The 20,804-nt window shown below is 40.8% G+C and overlaps 1 protein-coding gene across 1 annotated transcript in view; it reads left to right on the top strand.

Annotated features, from left to right (window-relative positions):
• The first annotated feature begins 2,226 nt into the window (after positions 1–2,226).
• The window catches only part of LOC117462411 (contactin-associated protein-like 4), a 230,164-nt gene continuing 211,586 nt past the window's right edge, over positions 2,227–20,804 (top strand). The window contains exon 1 of the mRNA XM_071206241.1: positions 2,227–2,362. Coding sequence (XP_071062342.1) covers positions 2,278–2,362 — 85 coding nt within the window. The 5' untranslated portion in view covers positions 2,227–2,277. The remainder of the gene's footprint in view (positions 2,363–20,804) is intronic.

Below are 20,804 nucleotides of genomic sequence, written 5' to 3'. Positions count from 1 at the left end.
TATTCATTAAAGAAATGAACACAATGTCTTAAAAATGTGTTCTTGTCTTTCCCACACGCTGTTTACTCTTGGTCTCCGCTGTCCTGCAACCAACGATCCTCTGATGTGTCGCTGTTAGAGAGAAAGATAGACAAGGTTAATATGCTGTCATTAAACAACACGTTGTCCCTTAATGCAACATAAGTAAAACACAAACAAAATGATGTGTGTACATTGCTCAAAAATACTGTATTGAGCAACAGCATTACTTATTTTCAAATCTGTTGTCTTGTATGCATGTGATTCGTCCTGAAAAGTACTTTTTAATTAGCCGAAAAGATTGTAAAGCTTTCTAATTCCATTGATCATGACTGAATTATAGTTATACTGATAATGACCCACGTAAAAAACGGTTAACTCTATTGATTCCCCTGGCCCTAGGGCTTTTCATTCGGTCGAATAGCAGGTAATTACTATCATTGTCTACTTACTCTCCGGGATGCAAAGAGGTTCTTCCACCATGTCGCGTAACTCGATTTCTTTCAGCCTGATGTTGATCTCACACATGTCATCGTCCTCGCTCCACGAGGTTGAACCAGGATCCACTGCTGACGAGCTGAAGACGTCCAGAGGTCGGTAATCAGCCACCGCCAGAGAACCCCGCCAGTCTGCTTTAGCGTCATCCTGCAGAGCTGTTGAGTGCGTTTTACCAGTGCCATCTTTGCAACCCTTATTAAAACATGCTTTAGTGAAGCTGATGGGCCGAGAGTTCAGCTGTTCTGTTGTCAGATCCAAATAGGTCCAGATGTTCTTGTTGTCGGCTCTTTCGTCATGAATTGAGGGGAAATACCTGCCAGCAGCCATGTTGCTTGTTGAGTGCATTATTTGTGTTTAGATTCAAACTGGATAACATCATTAGTTCTAGAACATGGACACATGTTATGTTCAACAACAAGGCGCATCATAACGTGGTCTGCAGTCTGCTCATGGTGTAGTTTGCCATCTAACAAATATGCTTGTTTTGTTTCACAGCGAGTTAGCTGAGTATTGATGCAGCCTATTTGTTTGTAGAGTCTAGCTATGAAGCTATACTGCCAGGAGCCTCTTAGCTTTTCTTAGGCTTAGCTATTTGTTGGCCGAGTGCGGTGACTTCCTGGATTCAATTGAACAACCACTGTTTTTTTGCCTCTGAAACTGTAATGTTTCTGAGTGATGTTAAAGTCACCTCCTGTGTACAGAGTTGATTGCCTTTGATTGGACAGAATAAAAAGACATTCAATCGATTTTCACATTGCCAAAGTCACTAGCATTAGCTAAGCTAGCCGATATATTAGCCTAGCTAGCGCTATATAATTAAAGTTAAACTAGCTAAATAGTAATTCATATTATGTAGGGAGGACTTTATGTTCAAACGTAATGTATATCCATTCCTCATATTTGTTAGTGGTCATCCTACAATAAGCCTAAAACTATTTGTTCAGCTCTTTGGTTAAAGGAAAATGAAATACACAGATAATAAAAAGTACAAGTTAAGTTATAAGTAGGCAAGGTGTTGGATAGCTCAGTGACTTAAACGGTCCAAACATATATATTAGTTGCCAATCAATCTTGAATGTAATCACAAGAAACACTCTCAAAACAAGGACAGGGACTTTTTTGTTTGCATATAAACAAACTAAGACACAAGGAAATAGAGCTCTCAAAGCTCTAGCTATTTGGAGCTCATCCCACAGCCCAATTGAGAGACTTGTCATTAATTGATCTATAATGCAGTATTAGGCTTCAATGTGTCATTTAGTAACTTTGTTGGTTGTTAACCTCGAGATTTATTTTATGTAAAACGTTTACCATAGCTCAAAAGGTTGAAAAACGGTGTGCTAGCTAACTTAATTGTGTTGGCGCCAGAAGCCTGTCTCGCGGGATTTATCGCCCTTTAGGCTGGTTAAATGGTGACCAATAGCTCCTTATTTGTCAGCAGCACACGCAGCGGAAGGTGGAGAACTGGAGAATTGGCATTGCGGAGGGTTTTCTTGAAAACTGCTTTTATTCGACAAGGGGAGGAGGAGGTGCAGTGAAGTTGGAGCTGTGAACACATAGTAAAACCACCTCTCTCTCTCTCTCTCTCTCTCTCTCTCTCTCTCTCTCTCTCTCTCTCTCTCTCTCTCTCTCTCTCTCTCCCCCCCCCTCCTCTCTCTGGCACTTCAGTCGGGGTTTGGGGAGATCTCTCTTGGAGCTGTAGAGGAGAGGTTGACCGTCTCTCTCCTCCAGCAGCTTTCTGCAGCCTGCCGTCGCCTCATCATGGATTTTGGGACTAAAAGAGTCGCTGGGATTATCGCTCAGGTCGCCCTGCTCCTCTGCAGCTCGTCCGGGACACACGGAGCAGGTGAGGAGGCTGCGCGCTTTCTACTTTCCCCGGGGGAGAGGGAGCGAGTCCGGGCAGCGCGGACCCGGAGGAGAGGCTCTGAACGGGGTCTTCATGTCTCTGTCATACCGCCTTGAAGATAATGCTTCTATTTTTTGAATGCAATTATATTTCATTAATAAGTCTCATTTACCCGGTCTATCAGTCTGGGAAAAGTGCAGAGTTTTTCTGTTTTTCAAGGGGGGGGGGGGGGGGGGGGGTACTGCGCGTGAGTTGTTGAGGAGACATACGGTTTGATGTGAATAATGATTCAATGTATGCGCATTTGTTAGAACCGGATCTGTTGTAACAACGAACAAGATGGTTATTCTCTCAGAAACGTTAAAGTAGAACGTGTCGACTGAGTCTTTTGTTTTACTTTGATTCAATGTCGTTTCCTTGTTAAGTTTATTTGACTATTTTAAACATCTGCTTCCTGCTGGAAAGCTTTGCATTTTAGGACACAGAAGGCTTGTGATTCACATTGGCATTTAGAAGGTCTCAGCTGTGTGTGTTTATCCTCTATGGGCTGAAATGACACAATGAGAAGCCAGTTCTTGTTTTATCCAAGTGTGCCCAAAACAAGGTTATCTGTTGTCTTTCTGGCTAATTTGGTGCTCAGTGCAGCATGATGGGAAACCTGGGACTGAGCCACGGTGTTTTGCTCACACACCCCAGAGAGTGAAGGTTGTCAGAAGGAAAGGTGGTGTGCAGGTTGGAGGCTTGGTTTTGAGACCGAGAGGTTGCTGTTTGGATTCTGTGGTTTATGGCATGTGGAAATCCCAATTATCCTCCTCATAAGTGCATTTGAATGAATGTTTGACATCAAAATATGTCGTGTGAGTGTGAGTTGGGGCGTTGCTGTCAAGGCAAGGCAATTTTATTTAGCACTTTTCAGCACGTGGCGATTCAAAGTGCTTTACAGATTACAAGCAAAAGACATTTAAGAACAAATATAGCATAAATACATTAAATACAGCATACATACATTATACTTACTGTATACTAATACTTCAATTCTGAAAGAGGAGAGAAAAGGAGGGAAATCTAAGAGGAGAGAAACGCGGAGAGAAGGCAGTGATTAAATGTATGTACAGATGGCGGAAAAGTATTGTATACCTTCCCTGTTTTACTCTCCTCCTTAACGACACAACAATCTCTTGTCGTGCTGTTTCTTGTGCTCTTTTTCGATTCTTCATTCGGCACATGTTTGCCTGTTTTGGCTCTCCTGCTTTGGCTGTTAAAGATGTCAATCTGTGCACAATACTATTTCCATGTCCCCCTTCTTCCCAATCCTCACTCGCTTCTCTCTACCTGACTCTGTTTTCTTTTTCTTCTGCTTCTGTCTTTTCTTATCTTTCCTTACACCCACCTGTATTGTCTTAAAACCCATCAGGTACTACATTACTTTGCCAATAACTCACATTTGTTTTCATTAATTAAAGAGGACCTCCCAAAATGCATGCTGTCAGACTGAGTAGAAAATGTACATGTCAAAGAAAAACACTGTATAGTAATAGTAATACTGTAAAATAAGACGACTTTAAGCTACTTAAAAACAAAGTAAATTGCCCAAGCTAAATATTAACGAAGCAACATGATTATGCAAAAGGTGTTCGATCTTCCTGCAGCCGGCGGTAACGGAGCGTCCACACTACAGCTACAGATATACACCTGAACATCAGCAGGAGAGGACTCTTTAAAGTAGAGACACTACATACTGATATACACCTGAACATCAGCAAGAGAGGACTCTTTAAAGTAGAAACACTACATACTGATATACCCCTGCACATCAGCAGGAGAGGACTCTTTAAAGTAGAGACACTACATGCTGATATACACCTGAACATCAGCAGGAGAGGACTCTTTAAAGTAGAGACACTACATACTGATATACACCTGAACATCAACAGGAGAGGACTCTTTAAAGTAGAGACACTACATACTGATATACACCTGAACATCAGCAGGAGAGGACTCTTTAAAGTAGAAACACTACATACTGAAATACACCTGAACATCAGCAAGAGAGGACTCTTTAAAGTAGAGACACTACATACTGAAATACACCTGAACATCAGCAGGAGAGGACTCTTTAAAGTAGAGACACTACATACTGATATACACCTGAACATCAGCAGGAGAGGACTCTTTAAAGTAGAGACACTACATACTGATATACACCTGAACATCAGCAGGAGAGGACTCTTTAAAGTAGAGACACTACATACTGATATACACCTGAACATCAGCAGGAGAGGACTCTTTAAAGTAGAGACACTACATACTGATATACACCTGAACATCAGCAGGAGAGGACTCTTTAAAGTAGAGACACTACATACTGATATACACCTGAACATCAGCAGGAGAGGACTCTTTAAAGTAGAGACACTACATACTGATATACACCTGAACATCAGCAGGAGAGGACTCTTTAAAGTAGAGACACTACATACTGATATACACCTGAACATCAGCAGGAGAGGACTCTTTAAAGTAGAGACACTACATACTGATATACACCTGAACATCAGCAGGAGAGGACTCTTTAAAGTAGAGACACTACATACTGATATACACCTGAACATCAGCAGGAGAGGACTCTTTAAAGTAGAGACACTACATACTGATATACACCTGGACATCAGCAGGAGAGGACTCTTTAAAGTAGAGACACTACATACTGATATACACCTGGATATCAGCAGGAGAGGACTCTTTAAAGTAGAGACACTACATACTGATATACACCTGAACATCAGCAGGAGAGGACTCTTTAAAGTAGAGACACTACATACTGATATACACCTGAACATCAGCAGGAGAGGACTCTTTAAAGTAGAGACACTACATACTGATATACACCTGAACATCAGCAGGAGAGGACTCTTTAAAGTAGAGACACTACATACTGATATACACCTGAACATCAGCAGGAGAGGACTCTTTAAAGTAGAGACACTACATACTGATATACACCTTAACATCAGCAGGAGAGGACTCTTTAAAGTAGAGACACTACATACTGATATACACCTGGACATCAGCAGGAGAGGACTCTTTAAAGTAGAGACACTACATACTGATATACACCTGGATATCAGCAGGAGAGGACTCTTTAAAGTAGAGACACTACATACTGATATACACCTGCACATCAGCAGGAGAGGACTCTTTAAAGTAGAGACACTACATACTGATATACACCTGAACATCAGCAGGAGAGGACTCTTTAAAGTGGAGACACTACATGCTGATATACACCTGAACATCAGCAGGAGAGGACTCTTTAAAGTAGAGACACTACATACTGATATACACCTGAACATCAGCAAGAGAGGACTCTTTAAAGTAGAGACACTACATACTGATATACCCCTGCACATCAGCAGGAGAGGACTCTTTAAAGTAGAGACACTACATGCTGATATACACCTGAACATCAGCAGGAGAGGACTCTTTAAAGTAGAGACACTACATACTGATATACACCTGAACATCAACAGGAGAGGACTCTTTAAAGTAGAGACACTACATACTGATATACACCTGAACATCAGCAGGAGAGGCCTCTTTAAAGTAGAAACACTACATACTGAAATATACCTGAACATCAGCAGGAGAGGACTCTTTAAAGTAGAGACACTACATACTGAAATACACCTGAACATCAGCAGGAGAGGACTCTTTAAAGTAGAGACACTACATACTGAAATACACCTGAACATCAGCAGGAGAGGACTCTTTAAATTATAGACACTACATACTGATATACACCTGAACATCAGCAGGAGAGGACTCTTTAAAATAGAAACACTACATATTGAAATACACCTGAACATCAGCAGGAGAGGACTCTTTAAAGTAGAGACACTACATACTGATATACACCTGAACATCAGCAGGAGAGGACTCTTTAAAGTGGAGACACTACATGCTGATATACACCTGAACATCAGCAGGAGAGGACTCTTTAAAGTAGAGACACTACATACTGATATACACCTGAACATCAGCAAGAGAGGACTCTTTAAAGTAGAAACACTACATACTGATATACCCCTGCACATCAGCAGGAGAGGACTCTTTAAAGTAGAGACACTACATGCTGATATACACCTGAACATCAGCAGGAGAGGACTCTTTAAAGTAGAGACACTACATACTGATATACACCTGAACATCAACAGGAGAGGACTCTTTAAAGTAGAGACACTACATACTGATATACACCTGAACATCAACAGGAGAGGACTCTTTAAAGTAGAAACACTACATACTGATATACACCTGGATATCAGCAGGAGAGGACTCTTTAAAGTAGAGACACTACATACTGATATACACCTGGACATCAGCAGGAGAGGACTCTTTAAAGTAGAGACACTACATACTGATATACACCTGGATATCAGCAGGAGAGGACTCTTTAAAGTAGAGACACTACACACTGATATACACCTGAACATCAGCAGGAGAGGACTCTTTAAAGTAGAGACACTACATACTGAGATACACCTGAGCATCAGCAGGAGAGGACTCTTTAAAGTAGAGACACTACATACTGATATACACCTGAACATCAGCAAGAGAGGACTCTTTAAAGTAGAGACACTACATACTGATATACACCTGAACATCAGCAGGAGAGGACTCTTTAAAGTAGAGACACTACAATATACACCTGAACATCAGCAGGAGAGGACTCTTTAAAGTAGAGACACTACATACTGATATACACCTGAACATCAGCAGGAGAGGACTCTTTAAAGTAGAGACACTACATACTGATATACACCTGAGCATCAGCAGGAGAGGACTCTTTAAAGTAGAGACACTACATACATACTGATATACACCTGAACATCAGCAGGAGAGGACTATTTAAAGTAAAGACACTACATACTGATATACACCTGAACATCAGCAGGAGAGGACTCTTTAAAGTAGAGACACTACATACTGATATACACCTGAACATCAGCAGGAGAGGACTCTTTAAAGTAGAGACACTACATACTGATATACACCTGAACATCAGCAGGAGAGGGACTCTTTAAAGTAGAGACACTACATACTGATATACACCTGAACATCAGCAGGAGAGGACTCTTTAAAGTAGAGACACTACATACTGATATACACCTGAACATCAGCAGGAGAGGACTCTTTAAAGTAGAGACACTACATACTGATATACACCTGAACATCAGCAGGAGAGGACTCTTTAAAGTAGAGACACTACATACTGATATACACCTGAACATCAGCAGGAGAGGACTCTTTAAAGTAGAGACACTACATACTGATATACACCTGAACATCAGCAGGAGAGGACTCTTTAAAGTAGAGACACTACATACTGATATACACCTTAACATCAGCAGGAGAGGACTCTTTAAAGTAGAGACACTACATACTGATATACACCTGGACATCAGCAGGAGAGGACTCTTTAAAGTAGAGACACTACATACTGATATACACCTGGATATCAGCAGGAGAGGACTCTTTAAAGTAGAGACACTACATACTGATATACACCTGCACATCAGCAGGAGAGGACTCTTTAAAGTAGAGACACTACATACTGATATACACCTGCAAATGGGAATATTTGTAGCTGTCTTTTATGTTTCCTCTTTTGCGAGTTGAGTTTCTCGTCAGTTTATCGCCAGTTCATCTCGCTCTGGCTTTTGAGCCACCAGAAGCAGCATTTTGTTTCTCTTACTCATCTTGCTTATTTAGTTGTTCAAGGAGCATAAACTAAATGATTTCTTAAAGGTTTGTAAAAGCTTTTAGCAAATATGTCTCATGTTTTTTGTTGTTTAGTGTGTTTGTTTATTCTTCCAGATAGTGTATAGTAAGTGGCTTACATTCAGCGCCGGGTAGCTACAGCCAGGGGATTTGATTGTCCATTAGTAGAGATGGGTACCGAGCCCCGGCATTAAACGGGCCCCGGGGCTGAATTATTAAAGACCGTGGTACCGTTAAGCTCTGGCGGTTAACGGTCTTTTTATCGGTACTGGAGACATGTAAAAAATATATGTATTATTGCTACACAAACATTATATTGCAGTTTTAGTGTCGCCAACTCCGTTTCTAATACGCAAAAAGACTGCAAAATGCGTCTTTAGTATTTTCGATCTCTCTCCCCCGCCTGCTTGCGAGGGGGGCGGGCAGTTTACACACACGCAGCTGCTATGCAGCAACACACACACACGGAGGAGATGGCGGAGAGAACGCGCTCTGAGCTGTGGTTAAACTTTACCCGTCTCGATGTGGACAATGCTCGTTGCCTAAAGTGCAATAAGAGTTTAGCATGTAAGGGCGGTAACACGAGCAATTTGTCTAAACATTTATCAAAAGTGCTCCACATCCAGACGGAGGAATGCACCGGGTTTGACTGTCTCTCTAGCAGCTCTGTAGCCCCGTCCACGAGTAACGTTTCCACGTCAGGTGTTCTGTATGCTCGCAGCAACACACAGAGTTAACTCCAACATGGGTTAATGATTAGAGGTAACTGAGTTATTTATTTTGTTAAAGTTTCAGCTATTCTGTTTACAATTCTGTCATCAGGTTATTTAATACGATTTGTTAAAACATTGTTGTTTCTTTTGATGTGAAATATTATGTATTTAATTTAAATCTAAGGACAGAGGGTGTCGTTTTTCTCATACTGATATTCTGAACAATCTGTGTTATTGTATTTGCTGTAAAGTGTCTCTACTGTAGGCTATTTTTATTATATGTACAGCACTTTGGCTCGACCAAAATCGTTTATAAATGTGCTATATAAATAAAACTTGATTTGATTTGATAAATAAAAAGCAATGTTAGTTTTGTTCACAATTTGTTTAGTTAGTTTACCTTATTTTTTTCTCCAAAAGAACCGATAAAAGACCGGACCGATAAGCGGTATCGATAAAAGTAGTAGTACCGTTAAAACCTTAACGATACCCATCCCTAGCCATTAGTCATAGTGCATTTTCAAGATTCAATATTATAAGGCTTTATTGTCACAGGCATAAAACAAATCTTAAGTCCAAAGCTCCTCTAACAACATTCTGTATAATTTAGACATAAACAGAAACATATAGGAGCAATAGCGCAGGTGACATAATGGTGCGCTAAAAACGGTGGAAAATATCCATGTAAAACAGAATGAGATCTGACAGAATGAGAAATGTAATTCCGTGCCGTGAGTTTTAAATACTTTAAATTGTAATTTGATATACATATTTGCACTATAATCTAGGGCTGCTCGATTATGGCAAAAATCATAATCTCGATTATTTGGGTCAATAATTGATATCACGATTATTAAAAACGATTATCCATTTACTTTGAAAACATCCATTTATTGAAAAAAAAAATGAATTCAACTGAAAAACCAAGAAAAAAAAAAAAAAAATCGTTTTATTTCGATTATGTTGTTTTCATAATCGTTGCAAGCCAAAATCGTAATTGCGATTAAGCAGCCCTACTACAATCACATGTAAGTGATTTCACGCAAAGGCTGTCCACAATTGTGAACAATAGTGTATTTGAACGTTTCCCAATGCCGAGAGTCAAATATTCGGTGTTATAAAATAGATTCAATCAAATTGAGGCTGAAAACGAGTGTTTAACAGACCTTCCCCGAACAACAATAATTACAGCATTAGAGGTTTCTTTCATCAGAGTGTGTTTCTTCTGGCTTTTGCTGTTTATTGCTTCTCTGCTGCGTCTCTAATTGTGCCCTCAGAAAGTTTTGCTGTCTTATAACTTGTTTTCTTCTGATGTATTTCACGGTCCCTCTGAGCACTGCGGTGTTCTGAATGTCTGTCTCTATTAATTACTGGATTTAATTAGCTTTGCTGTATTGTTCGCTGCTGGGTTTCCTCAGATGTAGCAATCCTCCTGATTCTTTGATTAATTTGCTGTTACTGCTTTTACTGCTGCTCAACTTTTAAACACGGCGTGGTCCGAAGTACACATCGGCCTTGAGACGTGTTGGGATGCAAGCATTATTGTTTAGTTGACTTAAAGAAAATTCACTTTGAGTTTTTTGTCATTGCTTTTCAATGCATTACTTTTGGAGTAGTATCTTTGGTGGTAAGCCTGGTCAAGATGCAAAATACTTTTACTTTTAATGATATTTTTACTGTTTATGTTGATAGGGATATAAACTGAAACAGAACAAAAATGTTACACAATACCCCCACTGACATAATGCATCCTTTAGTTATAATAATTAAACACTTTTCATAGACAGGATGCAGCTGATTTCACAATGTGGTCCACAACAAAAAAAAACACAAAATAAGACATTGAATTCAACTCAATTCAAATGTATTAGCAGTACACACATGCAGCATGCGTACATGATAGGGCTGCACCCGAATATTCGTTCGTTGGAGTACTATTCGGGTTTCAATTTCGTTATTCGGATATTCATTTTTTTTAATTTATTGAAAACTCCAATATCAACGTTAGAGCTTGTGCGTCTTCGGGGGGGGGGCTAACACTTAACCATAAATGCTATTGTTTACTTTCTCCGTCTTTATATGTAAATATTACTTTTTCTCCATTAATCTCCGTCACATTGTTTCCATAGCAACAACAGCTTCCTGTCAACAGCGCTAACTCTCCTTCAAAGTAAAAGCATGTCCATACAAAATAGGAAGCCAAGCCAAATTACACTTAAGACATATACAACTGCGAAAGTAATAAACACAATGCGATATCCTTTTCAATTTCAAAGAACACACATTGGGTTGTATACATTAACAAATAACTATCAAACAACAATACTGTAGAATAACAAAATGAATGCCGCGAATAAACCGAAATACACGTGCTGAAGCGGTTCGCTGCTGATGACTACGCCCTCCCCCCCCCGCGCGGGCCGAATATTCGCTGCTGATTACTACTGAATATCCGGAGCCCCGAAAAATGGTATTCGGGACAGCCCTAGTACATGATACATGATTCATTTGAATACAAGTAGGTCAAAAAGTCAAAATGATGAATACAATAAAATGATCAAAAATATAACAAAAAATAACCCACTCAGTAACAGAGAAACAGATATAAGACAAAGTAAAGGAATCAAACATAATAGTGAAAATAATACATGAAAAAGATAATTAATGAATAAATACAAATACAAAAGAATAATTAAGACAAATGGACCAATTAAAGGGGGCATGTTGCTAATCATAGCCAAGTTAACGGTAACCATGCATGCTTTAAAAATAAACCTACATTTAACTTTAAAGGGGAATTGCATCGATAGTATTTTTTAGAAGATCGCTTCTGCGTATTTGCAAATGTCAGCAGCTCAAGGATCCATTTTCTGCTACTTTCATAACACGCCTATCTCCGTACAACCTGACTGCGTCCAGCGTTGCATTGTGGTTAATGTAAGCTCTAGGTTTTGATAAGGAGAAGAAAATGCATCAAATAGAAATTGATTTTGATCCTTTATTGAGAATCCATTGTGAGTTTGACAATGTGATGCTGGTGCAATATGCCTTTGACTTCCAAGCAGCCCCTTGAAGGCGTGGGAAGAACAAAATAGTTAAAGGATTATTTCACTCTCAACTTAATTCTCCAAAAGATTGAAGTACAATTATCGTTCAGCTGGAAAACACATCATCACAGTTTATTCATCTTGCACTTTATGCATGAATATAAAACTGCTAGATGTTCCTGCTTAAGCGAAGACAAGTCAACGACTGTACACTTCATTTCTAAGAATGCCTCTCAAAATCTTTCGCAGCACTTCTCCGATGCACAGTGTGTGTGTGTGTGTGTGTGTGTGTGTGTGTGTGTGTGTGTGTGTGTGTGTGTGTGTGTGTGTGTGTGTGTGTGTGTGTGTGTGTGTGTGTGTGTGTGTGTGTGTGTGTGTGTGTGTGTGTGTGTGTGGTCTAGCATTACTATACTTGTGGGGACCTAAATCTGTTTACATAGTCACGTGTGGGGACTGGCTTCCCGTATGGGGACAAATTGGAGGTCCCTATGAGGGGAATCATTAATTTTAGGGTGAAGACTTGGTTAGGTTAAGGGTTAAGGTTAGGGTTAGGGTAAGGGTTAGGGTTAGGGTTAGGCATGTGTTGGTTATGGTTAAGGTTAGGATAAGTCTCCAGGAAATGCATGTAAGTCAATGTAATGTCCCCTGAAGTGATGTATACATGGTATGTGTGTGTGTGTGTGTGTGTGTGTGTGTGTGTGTGTGTGTGTGTGTGTGTGTGTGTGTGTGTGTGTGTGTGTGTGTGTGTGTGTGTGTGTGTGGTGTGTGTGTGTGTGTGTGTGTGTGTGTGTGTGTGTGTGTGTGTGTGTGTGTGTGTGTGTGTGTGTGTGTGTGTGTGTGTGTGTGTGTGTGTGTGTGTGTGTGTGTGTGTGTGTGTGGGTGGATTGATTGTGATAAAGTAATGAGAGACAGAACAATGTCACAGTGTGCTGTTCCCGGTTGTTCACATTACAACAGGGCTTATGAAGAGGCTCCTGTGGGTTCAACGTCTCCCGCGTCTATCATGATGAATCCGTCTGTGTGGGATTGCTGAACATTGCAAGGTGGTCTTGAAAGAAGCTCTTGCTGTTTGATTCTGTGAAGCCAAACCTATAATTAACTAAAATTGTTCATGTACCAAATCCCTTACACAAATGACCATTTCCTTTGTTTTAATGTTTTAGTGCTATAATGATATATTCTCAGGTATGACATGTCAGTGTTTCCCCTAGGTTTACTGCTCTGGGGGGGGTGCTGCCTGAGCGGGGGGTGGGGGTGGCATTGGGATATATATTTTTTAAATTCCCTGGAGCAGAGAGAGGAGCTGTGGATTATTGTTATTGATTAATGCATCAGTGTTTCTTAACGTCAAAAACACTAAACTTAAAATGAAAGCGTTTAGTTTATTTAATTAAAGAGCACATGTTCAATGTGAAAAGTGACCGTAGATATAGATTAGTTACAATTTGGAGCTATATATATATATAAAAAATAAATAAATAAATAATCTTCATGTTTTAAATTGTATCTACGAGTGAAATTGCATTCATTTGGAGTCGTGTTTCAGTCCACCTCATGAAACTATGTCTAATATTTACTCTCTTTTAGCTCCGCTTTTGGTCTCCTCCAACTCCTCAGCGAAATATCTGGGTCTTCAGCTGCCACTGTGTTCACTAGCAGCTAACATTGTCTAACTTCCAATTATAGTGAAGCAAAACAGTAAAGTAGTGATAAGGTAAACCAAAAAAAGCTCAAAATCGCTGATACCGAAATACTGCAGTGTCAGATGATGATTCTCTGCGGATCAGCAGTACAAGCACCTCCTTTTTGACACTATATAACAATTTGAACTAATGTTATTATTTAAAAAAGGTGTATTTAATGCAGCTTTAAGCCCTGTTTCTTTCGCCATGCCTGTCCTGCATGCTGTACACCTCCTGATTCTTTGATTACTTTGCTGTTACTGCTTTTACTGCTGCTCAACTTTTAAACACGGCGTGGTCCGAAGTACACATCGGCCTTGAGACGTGTTGGGATGCAAGCATTATTGTTTAGTTGACTTAAAGAAAATTCACTTTGAGTTTTTTGTCATTGCTTTTCAATGCATTACTTTTGGAGTAGTATCTTTGGTGGTAAGCCTGGTCAAGATGCAAAATACTTTTACTTTTAATGATATCTTACTGTTTATGTTGATAGGGATATAAACTGAAACAGAACTAAATGTTACACAATACCCCCACTGACATAATGCATCCTTTAGTTACAATAATTAAACACTTTTCATAGACAGGATGCAGCTGATTTAACAATGTGGTCCACAACAAAAAAAAACACAAAATAAGACATTGAATTCAACTCAATTCAAATGTATTAGCACACATGCAGCATGCGTACACCCGAATATCCGAATATTCGTTCGTTGGAGTACTATTCGGGTTTCAATTTCGTTATTCGGATATTCTGCTCTTAGGAGATTCCAGAATAGGGATATCATTAATTCAGTTTATCGATCTCCACATTGTTGCCACGCCTACAGCCGCTATCATGCCATCAGATTTGAATTAGAATAAAACAATGAGTTTACCATTACCCACGTACGGTGTGTTCGTACCTTAGGGTTTTTTATCACTAAGCAGATGCAAATACAGTTGCAAGAACAAGTGAACCCTTTGACCTGGATTTCTGCAGAAGTTGGTCATAAAATGTGTTCTGATCTTCGTCTAAGTCACAACAACAGACAAACACAGTCTGCTTCAACTAATACCACACAAACAATGATATGTTTTCATGTTTGTATTGAACACACCATGTAAACATTCACAGTGCAGGGTGGAACAAGTGTGTGAACCCCTCGGCTAAAGACTTCTTCAAGAGCTACTTGGAGTCAGGAGTCAGCCACCCTGGAGTCCATCAAGGAGACGAGATTGGAGGTGTTGGTTAAAGCTGCCCTGCCCTATAAAAAATACACACCACTTTTGAATTTGCTATTCTCAAGAAGCATTGCCAGATGTGAAGCATTGCCAGATGTGAAGCATGCCTCGCACACAAGAGCTCTCAGAAGACCTACGAGTAAGAATTGTTGACTTGCATAAAGCTGGAAAGGGTTCCAGAAGTATCTCTGAAAGCCTTGATGTTCATCAGTCCACGGGAAGACAAGTTGTCTATACATGGAGAAAGTTCAGCACTGTTGCTACTCTCCCTAGGAGTGGCCGTCCTGTAAAGATGACTGCAAGAGTTCAATCAGGAGAGACGTAATGTATGGAATACATGTTTATTATCGGTCACATTATATAAATGAAACATAATTATGACAGTTTATAACGAGAGAACGAAATGGTGTTTGGCGATTAGGCCCAGGTTTTGTAGGATATCATTCGGGAAGGGAAAGAACCTTTTCCGATTAACCCCCCCGGGTCTAGACCTGGTGATGATAAGTGGTTGGGTCCGGTTGGAAGGGAGGAGGTTAAGCTTGGCCCTGAGCTGGAAGCAGGAGGCAAAGGGGTGGAGGAGGGTTGCGTGTTGACACCTGGAAGACAGCTGATAGAAAAGGGGAGAGCATATATAGAGGGATTAACAGGTGCGATAACTAGGCTTGTGAATGGAGGGAAGTGGTTGGCTAAGGAGTGGCACTCCCTGTCATCTAGTGAAGGGAGCGAGTGTTGCCATGACGTGCAATACGGAGTGATAGGTCTTCCTGTCTGAACTTGCGCTGAGCTTCATCACAGCACAGAATGCTCAATGAGGTGAAGAAGAGTCCTAGAGTGTCAGCTAGAGACTTAAAGGTGGGGTAGGTAAGTTTGAGAAACCGGCTCGAGATCGCTAGAATTTGAAAATACACAACCGGAGAAAATCTGCCACTTCCTTACAGAGCCCCTCCTCCAACACACAGGAACGCGCACATGACCAATGAGGGCACGAGATACGTTTGTGCCCCGATGGAAGGCTGACAGGCAGGTAGGCAGGTAAGTACAACCAATCCGGCTAAACGGATTGGTTGTACTTTTTCATGTACTTTTCATTGCTATCGGGATGTTAAGAGCATTCCATGGAATATAACAAAAAGTGTATCTCGAGCCGATTTCTGAAACTTACCTACCCCATCTTTAAAGAAATCTCTGGCGCATGCTAACATCTCTGTTGACGAATCTACGATACGTAAAACACTGAACAAGAATGGAGGTAATGGGAGGACACCACGGAGGAAGCCACTGCTGTCCAGAAACAACATTGCTGCACGTTTGAAGTTTGCAAAAGAGCACCTGGATGTTCCTCAGCACGACTGGCCACATGTTCTGGGGACGGATGAAACCAGAGCTGAGCTGTTTGGAAGGAACTCACGATGCCATGTGTGGAGGATCCAAAGGGTTCACATACTTTTTCTTGCAACTGTAGATGCTGAGGTCGATATTGACGAAGGGGGATTCAGGATGGATCGATAAGGAGAGGACTAGTCTGCTCTCTGTGGGGAAGAAAGCGATCGGAAAGAGAAGTCAATGAAGCTGGGAAAAGAAAAACTAAACACACACAATCGTAACAAATCCTTCAATATATCACACTGACGGCAGACTCTGTGTCTGACTCTTTATTTATTGTCAAATAAGGAAAGGATTGAATGTGTTTGCGGCCTGATTGGCTTGACTATAAGAGGGAAACATTGATAGACATGACGTCTTTAAAGGTGAAGGATGTGCAAACAAATAGGCCTTACACCATTCAGGAAAGCACATTGAGGGTTTGCATTGAGAGGACAGATCCAAAGCATTGTCATCAGAAGCTGCAGAGAGACAAATTAAAACCTCATCACCTTATTTAAAATCCTTAACCCAAAAACAAACCTGAGTTTCCTGAAAGCAAAAGGTCGTCCTTCAGCCATTTATTCCCCAAGAGCCTAAAGTACATCATTCACTTAATAATCGCCGCCTCTTTCCCCCACATTTAATTTGTTTCCAGCGCCGGGGGCAAGGTCTGGCTCAAGCTACTTATCAGAGAGAATTCAAGCTAAAGTACATCCTGAGAGGTTTGATATTTGTGTTTCTCCGCACACAGTGATTCAGAATCACTGCTGTAAGTGGAGCTGCTTTGTACCCCTATTTACAAGAGACAATGGACTCTCCCGTTTATTGGCTGTAACGCTCAAACCAGGTGTGACTGATCAAAGCTGTAATATGAACTTTTCAACAGCAGCGATTAAACAATATCAATTCAGACAAAGTCGTAGCACTAAAGGGCGTTGTCGGCCATAAACATACACTCTTAGGTTACACAAACACAGGTTTTTCATTCATATATTTAGTTGTTCATTTGAACGGTTCTCCTCGGGACCTATACCAGAATATCTACGAAGAAGCGTAGCTAGCTGGAGCTACGATAACAACTGTGAGAAGACGATACACACTTAATAGTGTGTGTGTGTGTGTGTGTGTGTGTGTGTGTGTGTGTGTGTGTTGTGTGTTAGAGAGAGAGATGTACACACACACACACCACACACACACACACACACACACACCACACACACACACACACACACACACACACACACACACACACACACACACACACACACACACACACACCATATTACCAAAATGTGGACATACACATATCTCTACACACTTTCAATATAATTTTGATTTGATTGATTATATACAATACAATACAATTATATTGTACAAATATATATTCAAGTATCTTCAGCTTCTTCTCTGAATTTAGACGACATAATATTGTTAACATGGCACTGTTACTGCTAGCGCCTTTTACAATGGCAATTCTGTGTGTTGATATGGTCCTTTGAATCCAGTTTGTTTTCGTCAATGATAGTCAAGGTTGATATCGTCACAGTCTGTATTTGATGACGTCAACTGCCTTCAAGTTATTGAAAAAAAGATTGTTGAGGAAATTTATTTGTTTGTTATCAAATGAACACGATATACTTGTTTCAATCGGGTATTGCCTAATGTGAAACCCTGCATTTACTAGAAGATAATGACAGTTTAGGTATCAGCCAGAAAAAGTTCACTTTCCTTTCTCTCATCAGTATTTCCTGAGGTGTTTATCTCCGCTCCGAGCTGGTCTCGAGCCACTGGAGTGTGCTATAATCATAGCCTAATGACAGATAATCTGAAGAATACTAAATGACTTTTAATCCTAGCCTAATGACAGAAAATACCACTGCACCCCCGCTGTGCGTCTGAAAGTGCTGATCTGCATTTTCACCCTCGCTTCTAGGCGTTTGAAGTGACTCGCTGGTTTCTCCGAATCACCACTTTTCAAACTCGCAACTAATGAAAATGTAAACTTTGATGTCAGTTTACTTTCTGAAACTTGCCTGAAAGTCAGATCCGAACAGCGGTGAGTGAGTCAGGTGAAACGTATTAATATTCAGAGCGCTTCTGCCCCGCTCCTGTGATTAAACTTCATGAGGGGTGACGTGATGGACAGCTAATCACATTTTATTTTCCTTGAACTCGGTGACCAGTGTCTCAGCTCATTACTCTGCAATATCTGCATGCTTTGGTTATTTACATGCCCAGTGATGAAGGAAGGGTTTGAGTATTCAGCGGCTGCAGGCTGTGGAGGGATTTCATATGAGTTACAGTAAATTATTGAGATGCTGGAGGCTGAGAGGCAAATGCAGTTATTACTCACCCATTGAAGGCTATTCGTCGCCCTAAGGAAGAGTTTGCTATTTTAACTCTGCAGGCTCCAGGCGAATATTACGGACGAATATCGCTTGATTAAATCTCTGAGCTCATAAAGTATCCCTCGTCTTACCCAGGATTAATCCGGAGAGCGGGAACCAGAGATTATTTCAGGTATTGCTTTTCAGTGATCTTCTTGTTTGCTCTGAGAAGAACAAAGCCATCCGGGCTTCCGGTCCTATAAGATTCATGCGAGGGCAGCATCAGCGAGAGCAAGGATGAGGAGAAAGGAAAGTCTCCCTTCATATTTCTTCTTTAGTGTCATTTATGGAAATGTATGCCGGCAAAGTGGAGCCATGACTGGGAGCAGATGAAGTCAAGGATACAGAGCCACCAGTCATGAATCTACAGTTACTGTATTAACCCAGAAACAGGGACTTAAGTGAGGAGCAGTCCATCCATTTGATATCTGGACCTGCTGGACGGCTTTATTTGTTCAAGGCCGTCCCCAGAAGAAGTCTGGCTGCCCGAAGAGTGAAGCCATTCATCAAATGGAGTTGGCGTAATGGAAGATGACTTGCTGTCGCCCCAAATATCAGCGCTCATCTGCTAAGGTCACGATACTCCATCACTCCCAGACAGTAGACTCAAACAACAAAGGATCGTATACGTACAACTCTATTTGCTCCAGCGGGTACATTAGTTATGACTGCCGCATTTGGATATTTTTACTGGAGAAATCAAACTCACCAACCGTCTGCATTAGTTATCAAGGTCACCGGGCTCGTTCAGTCTCTATTACAGCAGAGACCAGGGGTGGGGAACTATGGGCTCAGCACAGTCTCATAATACACACATGCACACAGAAGGATCCACACTTGTGTTTTTCAATGCACACAAATGTGTTCCGTTTTATATACATGTAAATAAAATCAAAATACAGGAAAAAGTTTTACATTTTTTATCCTCACATATTTGTTTTCCGTTTAAAACCCTGACCCTGCAAACACCAACCGCTTTCTGTGCACGGATCGCTGTGCATTCGTGTGTGGGTTTTTTGAGACTCCCCTGACGCTCACCCGATTCGTACTTGTAATTGTTTCTATCTATAGCCAATCAGATGTCTCCTCAATTTTAAGCCAATCACATGAGCGCGCCCCCACGAGGGTATGATTTATTGCGTTCATGACACTTCAGAGTTTCCCACACATAGACTATACTTGGCCGCCGATCGATTAACTTGTGGACAATGATCCCTCGCTCCCTTGCACTGATCTCGCCTCCTTCTGGCCTGTTAAGTGGCCTGCCTCACACAGGTGTGACTGGCTGTCCACATGATGTGGCCTGCCGACATGTCCACTGTCATACAGATCATAAATCAAAGCCCTTGATTGGTCTCTGTGTGTCATTCAAGCTTGGGATAAGCTCAGCTCAGGTGAGGTAAAGGACTCTCTGAGTGTTTAGATAGTTAACTTAGTCTAAGTTCTCAGTGGGTCTCAAACGCTGTGGTCACCATTTATGTAAACACATATTTCCATTTGAGAGGGTAGTGATTGGTCTAATATGGATAGTGAGGTGGGCTGAAGATCGGAAGGCTGTGAATTCAAATCCCACCAGGAACACCACCACTAGTGTGCCCTTGAGTAAGGCACTTAGCCCTCAGTTACTCCAGGGAGAATGTCCCTGTAATCAGTCATTATAAGTCGCTTTGGATAAAAGTGTCAGCTAAATGAAATGTGATGTGATTAGTAAAATATGCATGAATAAATAAATAAAAAATGTTAACTAGGGAAGAAAGGTTAGATACACTTTTAAAACTTGTTGAGAGAAAACTAGTCTTTGCTGCTGCCTCAAAGGGGAGCAGGGGGAGAGGAGGGAGACAGGAGAGGCTGATTCAGGAGCACTGACACACTCACAACTATAAATGAACCAACAATAAATTAATAAACAAGTTTCAGTGTTTTTTTCATATTGGAAATGGTATGTTATTGGTTATGGCCATGCTTTTATCATTATTGAAATGTATACAGTTCTGTTTAATATAGGTGTTTCCATAGATCTAGTCTCTTTATTTCCCCCTCAAAATGCACCAGATTGATGCATTTAACTCCAAAATAAAAAATAAAATCTTACCGGGGGGCATGCCCCTAGACCCCCTAGAGGATTTGAGGTCGACCCCCAATAAAAATCGCATGGATAGGTTCCTAAATACATTTATAATTACATTTATTTTTTTAAATAGTAACCCATTTCCATATGTTCATGTGTGGGTAGTAGATAG

This window comes from Pseudochaenichthys georgianus, chromosome 17 (assembly GCF_902827115.2).
Source record: "Pseudochaenichthys georgianus chromosome 17, fPseGeo1.2, whole genome shotgun sequence".
In the NCBI taxonomy this organism is placed as follows: Eukaryota; Metazoa; Chordata; class Actinopteri; order Perciformes; family Channichthyidae; genus Pseudochaenichthys; species Pseudochaenichthys georgianus.
The sequence above is the reverse complement of the archived record's forward strand: the minus strand, read 5'-3'. Positions and strand labels throughout refer to the sequence as shown.